The sequence below is a fragment of the Salmo salar genome, chromosome 19 (assembly GCF_965601325.2).
Source record: "Salmo salar chromosome 19, fSalSal1, whole genome shotgun sequence".
In the NCBI taxonomy this organism is placed as follows: domain Eukaryota; kingdom Metazoa; phylum Chordata; class Actinopteri; order Salmoniformes; family Salmonidae; genus Salmo; species Salmo salar.
This window is the reverse complement of record NC_138309.1, coordinates 34,462,174-34,474,407: the sequence shown is the minus strand read 5'-3', so window position 1 is coordinate 34,474,407 and position 12,234 is coordinate 34,462,174. Positions and strand designations below refer to the sequence as shown.

The window sequence follows — 12,234 nt, the reverse complement described above, 5'->3', positions numbered from 1 at the left end:
GTCACAGTAGTACAGCATCTAGTCACAGTAGCACAGCATCTAGTCACAATAACACAGCATCTAGTCACAGTAGTACAGGCATTGAACACATCATTCTAAAGCCCATACTACTCTCAGAGGGACTGACTGTGCCCTGTGGTAATAACTTGGTGGCGAGAAAAGAAACCAGGTTAGAATATTGTTTTCAATTCATCCTACAGACCCATTTACTGATTGACTGTAATAGAACATAGAGGACACAGTGAGTTGCACTACAGTATGAAGGACACGGGACAAAGGAAATCTATACATTTAGCATGTTGTATTTATTGATCCTTTATTTTAAGAGGGTTCATGTTGAGAACTAGGTCTCTCTTACGTAGGAGCCCTGCAGAAAACAAACCACAAACACATCAAATACAAGATGTATGCTGTGCTGGGAACATACAGTATCTGTACATATCTACCTCAACTACCTGGTACCCCTGTACATCCACTCTGCACTGGTAACTCCTTGTATATAGCCGTGTTATTACCTGGTACTCCCTGTATATAGCCATGTTATTACCTTTTCCCACTGTATATAACCATGTTATTACCTGGTACAGTCTGTATAGTAACATACTACTACCATAGTCAATAGAGTAGGGTATACTATAGTAAAATACCACTGTCAATAGAGTAGGGTATACTATAGTAACATACCACTGTCAATAGAGTAGGGTATACTATAGTACAATACCACTACCACTACTACCATAGTCAATAGAGTAGGGTATACTACAGTAACATACCACTGCCACTGTGAATAGAGTAGGGTATACTATAGTAACTTACTACTAACACTGTCAATAGAGTCGGGTATACTACAGTAAAATACTACTACCATAGTCAATAGAGTAGGGTATACTACAGTAACATACCACTACCACTGTCAATAGAGTAGGGTATACTACAGTAACATACTACTACCATAGTCAATAAAGTAGGGTATACTACAGTAACATGCATACTACCACTACTACCATAGTCAATAGAGTAGGGTATGCTATAGTAACGTACTACTACCACTGTCAATAGAGTAGGGTATACTATAGTAACATACCACTACCACTACTACCACTGTCAATAGAGTAGGGCATACTGCAGTAACATACTACTCCCACGGTCAATAGAGTAGGGTATACTACAGTAACATACCACCACCATAGTCAACATAGTAGGGTATACTACAGTAACATACTACTACCACTGTCAATAGAGTAGGGTATACTACAGTAACATACTACTACCACTACTACCACTGTCAATAGAGTAGAGTATACTACAGTAAAATACTACTACCACTACTACCATAGTCAATAGAGTAGGGTATGCTTGTTTGTTTTACTCCATGTGTAACTCTGTGTTGTTGTATGTGTCGAACTGCTTTGCTTTATCTTGGCCAGGTCGCAGTTGGAAATGAGAACTTGTTCTCAACTTGCCTACCTGGTTAAATAAAGGTGAAATAAAATAAAATAAAATAAATAAATAAATAAACTATAGTAACATACTACTACCACTGTCAATAGAGTAGGGTATACTACAGTAACATACTACTACCACTGTCAATAGAGTAGGGTTTACTATAGTAACATACTACTACCATAGTCAATAGAATAGGGTATACTATAGTAACATACTACTACCATAGTCAGTAGAGTAGGTTATACTACAGTAACATACTACTACCACTGTCAATAGAGTAGGGTATACTACGGTAACATACTACTACCACTACTACCACTGCCAATACAGTAGGGTATGCTATAGTAACACTGTACATATCAGACCTTTACCAGACGGACATGTTTTGCTTCAACAGCTTTGTGAGTTCAGGTCAGAAAAGCCACAACAAATACCCCAGTTTCTCCATTGCAGCCAGTGGTCTAGTCCATGTTATGGTCCCTGTTCTGTGAGCTAAAACACCATAGGAAAAGTCATTTGTTATTTTCATACTACATTTATTTAGAAAACCAAAGCAACCTATCATGTCTCATGTCAGCTGAACCAGGTAAATGTAGAAAGACATTGTTGTAAAAGCAACAAACCAGCAGACGTATCATCTAGCAGCATCCAAACGTTGGAATCATCTCCAAATCAAAACAAACAAGAATGTGTCCCAAATGGCGCCCTATTCCCTATTTAGTGCACTACTTTTAGACCAGAGTTCTGGGACAAGGTCAACAAGAATAATCATTTGTATATTTTAATATAATTCTGCCCTGTAAATTAAGCTTCACACATAATTTACAACATAAACAGAGCTTTTTCCAAATTTAGTGATGAAAAAGGAAAATCTATATATGATGCTTAATTAATCAAATAATCAACTTCAGGTGAAATCAGTTTCAATAAATTTGAAATACAACAAGACACTTCAGTCAAGGAGCTTATGTACAGAGAAAGACATTTTGACATTGTGAGTGTGATTGCCTGTATCCTACATGGCACCCTATATAGTGCACTACTTTAGACCAGAGCCCTATGGGCCCAGATTGCTACTGTGATTATAACGCATTAGGGAGCTGCATCACAAATGGCACCCTATTCCTAATTTGTAGTGCACTACTTTTGACCTAATCTTGACCAAAAGTAGTGCACTATGTAGGGAATAGTGTGCCTTGTGGTATGCAGCCCAGGTTTGTGTATCAACTGAGCGATCCATGGACAAGGCATGTGTTTAAGAGTAGTCACAACGAAAGCAAAGAGAAAGGACCCATACTATTCTACACCTATATAGACCCACAGGCACAGTCTCTTGTAGGATATCAATACATGACAAATACAACCGTCAGTCTCCCCACAGGAACTGCTTACATTTGTGCTGCTAACTTTTAAAAACACACTTTTATAATAACAACTACTTTGTTATTGCTAAGACGTGGTGACAGCGGCATATAAACACTAGTGATAGATAGGTTTTTAGAAATGCTGTCGAATGAAAACCTTCTAACTCAATTTTTGCAATTTTACTGTTTAGTATTTAGTATTATTTTTATTTGTTTACAGAAATTGAAAGCAGTAACTCCCCGCAATGTACTCTGAACACTTCATGACTCTAGGACAAGAAAAATTATTAATTTTTTTAACTTTGGAGGTTTCGTTAATTGTTAATGGGAAAATATGGCAGTTTTTCCCATTTCCTGAAAATGTTCTGTTGTGGAGATAAGAAGTTTTCATCCGACAGCGACAACACGTGAGAGGAGGAGAGCACCTTTTAACATCAAACCTACTGTCCCCCTTTGTGATTCTATATTACAACAGTGAAGAACATAAAGATGAAGCAAAAGTATTAAAAATCAAAGAGTTTGGATCAAACATCAGGTCGGCTTCTAAGTGTTTGTGACTTTAGGAACGTTGAGGAAACAGACAGTAAAAAATACTTCTCAGGTCAGTTGAGCTACATTCATTTAAAAAAAAATGTTTTATCCCACTGTGCCTTTACAGTCCAGGTCTGCCACATGGTTGGTGCAGATAGCAGACATTAAGTTGATTCCTCTTGGTGCCTCGTGGTGCAGATAAAGGAGCAGACATTAAGTTGATTCCTCATGGTGCCTCCTGGTGCAGATTAGCAGACATTAAGTTGATTCCTCTTGAGGGGTTCCCCAGGACAGAGGGGTTCCCCAGGGGACAGAGGGGTTCCCCAGGGGACAGAGGGGTTCCCCAGGACAAAGGGGTCCCCCAGGACAGGAGGGGTTCCCCAGGACAGGAGGGGTTCCCCAGGGGACAGAGGGGTTCGCCAGGACAGAGGGGTTCCCCAGGACAGGAGGGGTTCCCCAAGGGACAGAGGGGTTCCCCAAGGGACAGAGGGGTTCCCCAAGACAGGCTCTCCCACACAGCACAGGGTAGAAATTGTCTGTCCATGTGGCATTCGAGAAGTCTAGTTGCCCCCCAGGGCAGTAAAGGGTTCCATTGCTCCTTGGGCAGTAGGTATCTCTCAGTGCAGTAGTATGGCAGTAGTCGTCAGAGTTCAGTTGCCCCCTGGGGTAGTAAAGTTTCCTTGTTCCCCAGGAGCATTAGTTCTCCAGTACAGTTTCAGGGTTTCTTGTCGATAGTGTGGAAGAACCATTCAGTAAACTTCCTGAGTTGAGCGGCTGATGTCTGACTCTCCTCCTGTAGTCTCATGTTGTCTTGTCTCAGGTGCTGCACCTCTACCTGCAACAACACCTTGTCCTCCTTCTCCTGGTAGAGAGAGAGAGAGAACATATCATATTAACACTGACCTCTAACCCCTGACCCAAACCCTAACCTCAACCTGCAGTAACACCTCCTGGTCCTCCTGCTCCTGAGGAGGAGATCAACACTCAGTATTCGGGTTTTGTCTGAAATGGATGCCATTTCAGATGGAGGCTAACGGTCTCGTATCACTCACTTGGCGAAAGGTATGGGTTCACAAATAGCTGTAAAATCACAAACACACCATGTTGTTCTTGGCTTATCAGACTAGTAGCTACGTGACTTTTATCTAACCAACTTAAAAAGGGGACATTCGCTTCTACAGTCAGGCAGCACTCAGCCAGCTGTAGTGTATATGGGTTTCCTGTAGTCTTCCTAGGGTTAATAAGGGAGTGGAGAGCCAAGACACAATAAGGAGAGGAAGGAAGAGAGGTTGGCTAGGTAGTGATTGAGGAAAGAGACCCTTATACAATTATACCATACCATTACACCATACCATTACACCATACCATTACACCATTACACCATACCATTACACCATTACACCATAACATTGCACCATTACACCATACCATTACACCATTACACCATACCATCACACCATACCATTACACCATTACACCATTACACTATACCATTACACCACACCATTACACCATTACACCATACCATTACACCATTACACCATACCATTACACCACACCATTACATCATTACACCATACCATTACACCATTACACCATACATTATGCCATTAAACCTATACACCATACCGTTACACCATTAAATCATACCATTATACCATTACACCATTCCATTACACCATACCATTACACCATACCATTACACCATTACACCATACCATTACACCATTAAACCATACCATTACACCATTACACCATACCATTACACCACACCATTACACCACACCATTACACCATTACACCATACCATTACATCACACCATTATACCATTACAGCATACCATTACATTACACCATATGTTATGCCATTAAACCTATACACCATACAGCTACACCATTAAACCATACCATTATACCATTACACCGTACCATTCCATTACACCATTACACCACACCATTAAACTATACCATTATACCATTACACCGTACATAAACATTAAATCATACCATTAAACCATTATACCATTACACCATACCGTTACACCATACCGTTACACCATTCCAATACACATTAACATTATACCACTGAACCATACCATTAGAACCATATTTTACACCATCACACCATTTCACCATACTATTACACCATTACAGCATACCATTATACCATTACACCACACCATTATACCATTACACCATACCATTTCACCATTACACCATACAATTACACCATTACACCATACAATTACACCATTACACCATACCATTATAACATTACACAATTACACCATAGCGTTATACCATTACACCATATCATTACATTATTACACCATTACACCATACCATTATACCATTACACCGTACAATTACACCATTACACCACACCGTTATACCATTTCACCATAGCATTACATTATTACACCATACCATTATACCATTACACCAAATCATTACACCATTACACCATACCATTACACCATACCATTATACCATTACACCGTACAATTACACCATTACACCACACCGTTATACCATTACACCATATCATTACATTATTACACCATACCATTATACCATTACACCAAATCATTACACCATTACACCATACCATTACACCATACCATTACACCATACCATTATACCATTACACCGTACAATTACACCATTACACCACACTGTTATACCATTACACCATACCATTATACCAAATCATTACACCATTACATCATTATACCATTACACCATATCAATACACCATTACACCATTACACCATTACACCATATCAATACACCATTACACCATACCATTACACCATATTATTACACCATGCCATTACTCCAAACCATTACAACATTACACTGTAGCATTACACCATACTATTACACCATTACACAATTAAACCATACCATTACACCATGCCATTACACCATACCATTACACCATACCATTACGCCATACTATTACACCATTACACAATTAAACCATACCATTACACCATGGCAAAATACCATTACCCAATTACACCATACCATTACACTGTAGCATTACACCATACCATTTCACCATACTATTACACCATTACACAATTAAACCATACCATTACACCATACCATTACACTGTAATATTATACCATACCATTATACCATTACACCACACCATTACACAATATCATCACACCATTACACCATACCATTATACCATTACACCATACAATTGCACCATTACCAGCATTACCATTACAATATTACACCTTACCATTATACCATTACATCAAACCATTACACCAATACACAATACCATTACACCATAATAGTACACCATACCAGCATACCACTATACCATTGCACCATATCATACCAATACACAATTAAACTATATCATTACATCATTACACCATTTCACCATACTATTACACCATTACACCATACCATTTCACCATTACACCATACAATTACACCATTACACTATACCATTATACCATTACACCACATCACACCACACCATTACACCGTACTTAAGAACTAATTCTCACGATCATGGCCGGTTGTGATACAGCCCGGGATCGATCCAGGGTCTGTAGTAATGCCTCTAGCACTGAGATGCAGTGCCTTAGACCGCTGCGCCATTCGGAAGCCTAAAACTATAGTTGCCAACACATTTTCCTTTGAGGGCCATTGTGTCTGGAGGCGTGGGAAGAGAGAAGAAGAAAAAGACGAAGACCAAGAAGTGAAGAGAGTGCCGTACCTTTCTGAGGTCATACTGCAGTTGTCTCAGGATCACCTCCAGTTGGTTGACTTTACCAGTCAGAGTGGAGGGAGAGCTGTTCCTGGACAAACACATAAAGATAGATTTTATATTGGTTATAAAAGACACATACTAGCCTATAAGGTATTTGCATTCATGATGATTAGGTTGTTTGAGGTGGCGATATGGCAGCTCCTACCTTGCCTTTAGAGCGCTCCCCTCAGCTGTAATTTATGTCTATATGGTGTGATGGTATAGTATGGTGTGATGTGGTATAATATAGTATGGTATTGTATAGTATGGTGTGATGTGGTATAATATAGTATAGTATAGTATGGTGTGATGTGGTATAATATAGTATAGTATAGTATGGCGTGATGTGGTATAATATAGTATAGTATATTATGATGTGATGTGGTATAATATAGTATGGTATAGTATGGTGTGATGTGCTGTGATGTGGTATAGTATGGTGTGATGTGGTATAGTATAGTATAGTATGGTGTGATGTGGTATAATATAGTATAGTACAGTATGGTGTGATGTGGTATAATATAGTATAGTATAGTATGGTGTGATGTGATGTGGTATAATATAGTATAGTATGGTGTGATGTGGTATACTATAGGATGGTATAGTATGGTGTGATGTGCTGTGATGTGGTATAGTATGGTGTGATGCGGTATAGTATGGTGTGATGTGGTATAGTATGGTGTGATGTGGTATAGTATAGTGTGATGTGGTATAGTATGGTGTGATGTGGTATAGTATGGTGTGATGTGGTATAGTATGGTGTGATGAGGTATAGTATAGTGTGATGTGGTATAGTATAGTGTGATGTGGTATAGTATGGTGTGATGTGGTACAGTATAGTGTGATGTGGTATAGTATAGTGTGATGTGGTATAGTATAGTGTGATGTGGTATAGTATGGTGTGATGTGGTATAGTAGAGTGTGATGTGGTATAGTATGGTGTGATGTGGTATAGTATGGTGCAATGTGGTATAGTATGGTGTGATGTGGTGTGGTATGGCATGGTATAGTATGGTATAGCATGGTATGGTATGGTATCCTCCCAGAGTGCTAAGAACCTTGGCGTGATCCTGGACAACACCCTGTCGTTCTCCACTAACATCAAGGCGGTGACCCGATCCTGTAGGTTCATGCTCTACAACATTCACAGAGTACGACCCTGCCTCACACAGGAAGCGGCGCAGGTCCTAATCCAGGCACTTGTCATCTCCCGTCTGGATTACTGCAACTCGCTGTTGGCTGGGCTGCCTGCCTGTGCCATTAAACCCCTACAACTCATCCAGAACGCCGCAGCCCGTCTGGTGTTCAACCTTCCCAAGTTCTCTCACGTCACCCCGCTCCTCCGCTCTCTCCACTGGCTTCCAGTTGAAGCTCGCATCCGCTACAAGACCATGGTGATTGCCTACGGAGCTGTGAAGGGAACGGCACCTCCATACCTTCAGGCTCTGATCAGGCCCTACACCCAAACAAGGGCACTGCGTTCATCCACCACTGGCCTGCTGGCCCCCCTACCTCTGAGGAAGCACAGTTCCCGCTCAGCCCAGTCAAAACTGTTCGCTGCTCTGGCACCCCAATGGTGGAACAAGCTCCCTCACGACGCCAGGACAGCGGAGTCAATCACCACCTTCCGGAGACACCTGAAACCCCACCTCTTTAGGGAATACCTAGGATAGGATAAAGTAATCCTTCTAACCCCCCCCCCCTTAAAATATTTAGATGCACTATTGTAAAGTGGTTGTTCCACTGGATATCATAAGGTGAATGCACCATTTTGTAAGTCGCTCTGGATAAGAGCATCTGCTAAATGACTTAAATGTAAATGTAAATGTAAATGTATAGTATAGTATGGTAAGGTATAGTATAGTATAGTGTGATGTGGTATGGTATGGTCTGGTACGGTATTGTATAGGGTGATGGGGTATGGTACAGTATGGTATGGTATAGTATAGTATGACATGACATGGTATGGTATAGTGTGGTATGGTATAGTATAGTAAAGTATAGTATGACATGACATGGTATGGTATACTATAGTATAGTATTGTATAGTATGGTATAGTATGTTATGGAATCATTTAGTATGGTATAAAATAGTATGGTACAGTATAGTATGGTACAGTATGGTGTAGTATAGTACGGTATGATGCAGTGTAGTATGGTATAGTATAGCATGGTATAGCATAGTGTAGAATAGTATAGTGTAGTACAGTATAATATGGTATAGTATAGTACAGTGTAGTATAGTGCGGTATGATGCAGTGTAGTATGGTATAGTATAGCATGGTATAGCATAGTATAGAGTAGTATATTACAGTATGACATAGTATGGTATAGTATGTTATTGAATAGTATGATATGGTATGGAATAGTATGATGCCGTGTAGTATGGAATAGTATGATATGGTAGGTTATAGTATAGTATGGTATGGTATATTATGGTTTACTATGGCATGGTGTAGTATAGTATATTATGGTTTACTATGACATGGTGACGTATAGTATAGTATATTATGGTTTACTATGGCATGGTGTAGTATAGTATAGTATAGTATGGCATGGTGTAGTATAGTATGGTATAGTATGGTATGGTATAGTATGGTATGGTTTAGTATGGTATAGTATAGTATGGTAGGGTATGGTATAGTATATTATGGTTTACTATGGCATGGTGTGGTATAGTATCATATATTATGGTTTACTATGGCATGGTGTAGTATAGTATGGTATGATATAGTATATAATGGTTTACTATGGTATAGTATAGTATGGTATAGTATGGTATGGTATGGTATAGTATGGTATGGTATGGTATGGTATGGTATATTATGGTTTACTATGGCATGGTGTAGTATAGTATGGTATAGTATAGTATATTATGGTTTACTATGGCATGGTGTAGTATAGTATGGTATTGTATAGTATATTATGGTATACTATGGCATGGTGTAGTATGGTATGGTATAGCATGGTATAGTATAGTATAGTATAGTATGGTATGGTATAGTATGGTTTACCATGGCATGGTGTAGTATAGTATGGTATAGTATAGTATAGTATAGCATAGTATAGTATAGTATGGTTTACTATGCATGGTGTAGTATGGTATGGTATAGCATAGTATGGTATAGTTTAGTATATTATGTTATACTATGGCACGGTGTAGTATAGTGTAGTATGGTATAGTGTAGTATACTATGGCATGACGTGGTATAGTATAGTATGGTGTAGTATGGTATAGTATAGTATATTGTGGTATAGTCTGGTATGGTATATTATGGTTTACTATGGCATGGTGTAGTATAGTATGGTATAGTATAGTATATTATGGTTTACTATGGCATGGTGTAATATAGTATGGTATTGCATAGTATAGTATGGTATACTATGGCATGGTGTAGTATGGTATGGTATAGTATGGTATAGTATAGTATGGTATAGTATTGTATAGTATGGTTTACTATGGCACGGTGTAGTATAGTATGGTATGGTATAGTATATTATGGTGTAGTATGGTATAGTGCAGTATGTATAGTGTAGTGTATTATGGTATACTATGGCATGGTGTAGTATAGTATAGTATGGTAGTGTATAGTATACTATGGCATGATGTGGTATAGTATGGTGTAGTATGGTATAGTATAGCATATTGTGGTATAGTATGGTATGGTATGGTATGGTATGGTATATTATGCTTTACTATGGCATGGTGTAGTATAGTATAGTATGGTATAGTATAGTATAGTGTAGTATGGTTTACTATGGTATGGTATATTATGGTTTGGTATGTATACTACTAGTGATTAGGTTCTCACCCTGCCTCTAGGGCGGCCCCCTCAGCTGCAGCCACACGTCTGGTCAGTTCCTGTGAGATTTGGAGCGCCTCGGCCCTCTGCATGTCGGTCATGGTGCAGAAAGACGCCACCCGCTGGTCTGGGACACACAGCAAGCAGGAAACAGGCTCAATCATAACTGTGTTTAATGTTAGCATGCATCTATAACAAACTCCAATCAACAATATATAACCATAAAGACAGTTCAATTATTATATCAATTACTTTAAGTAAGTTGGGTTTTATTATATTGATTATTTTAAGTAAGTTGGGTTTTATTATATCGATTACTTTAATTAAGTCATTTTGGTTTTATTATATAAAGCTACAGAAAACAAATTAAAAGAAAAACCCTCCCTAACCTAAAATACAAGGACCTCTCCTCTCCTCTCCCAAACCCAAAATACAAGGACCTCTCCTCTCCCTAACCCAATATACAAGGACCTCTCCTCTCCTTAACCCAATATACAAGGACCTCTCCTCTCCCTAGCCCAATATACAAGGACCTCTCCTCTCCCTAGCCCAATATACAAGGATCTCTCCTTTCACTAACCCAATATACAAGGACCTCGCCTCTCCTCTCCCTAACCCAAAATACAAGGACCTCTGCTCTCCTCTCCCTAACCCAATATACAATGATCTCTCCTCTCCCTAACCCAATATACAAGGACCTCTCCTCTCCCTAACCCAATATACAAGGACCTCTCATCTCCTCTCCCTAACCCAATATACAACGACCTCTGCTCTCCTCTCCCTAACCCAATATACAATGATCTCTCCTCTCCCTAACCCAATATACAAGGACCTCTCCTCTCCTCTCCTCTCCTCTCCTCTCCTCTCCTCTCCTCTCCTCTCCTCTCCTCTCCTCTCCTCTCCTCTCCTCTCCTCTCCTCTCCTCTCCTCTCCTCTCCTCTCCTCTCCCTAACCCAATATACAATGATCTCTCCTCTCCCTAACCCAAAATACAAGGACCTCTGCTCTCCTCTCCCTAACCCAATATACAATGATCTCTCCTCTCCCTAACCCAATATACAAGGACCTCTCCTCTCCTGCCCCTCTCCTCCCCTCCCCTCCCCTCTCCTCTCCTCTCCTCTCCTCTCCTCTCCTCTCCTCTCCTCTCCTCTCCTCTCCTCTCCTCTCCTCTCCTCTCCTCTCCTCTCCTCTCCTCTCCCTAACCCAAAATACAAGGATCTCTCCTCTCCTCTCCCTAACCCAATATACAAGGACCTCTCCTCTCCTCTCCCTAACCCAAAATACAAGGACCTCTCCTCTCCTCTCCTCTCC

The 12,234-nt window shown here is 39.9% G+C and overlaps 1 protein-coding gene across 1 annotated transcript in view; it reads right to left on the bottom strand.

Moving 5' to 3' along the window:
- Positions 1-282: 282 nt before the first annotated feature.
- The window catches only part of sipa1l2a (signal-induced proliferation-associated 1like 2, genome duplicate a), a 735,281-nt gene continuing 723,329 nt past the window's right edge, over positions 283-12,234 (bottom strand). The window contains exons 21-23 of the mRNA XM_082965719.1: positions 10,933-11,050; positions 7,088-7,169; positions 283-4,203 (exon numbers count right to left, since the gene is read on the bottom strand). Of these exons, the coding sequence (XP_082821845.1) occupies positions 4,057-4,203; positions 7,088-7,169; positions 10,933-11,050 (347 nt within the window). The 3' untranslated portion in view covers positions 283-4,056. The remainder of the gene's footprint in view (positions 4,204-7,087; positions 7,170-10,932; positions 11,051-12,234) is intronic.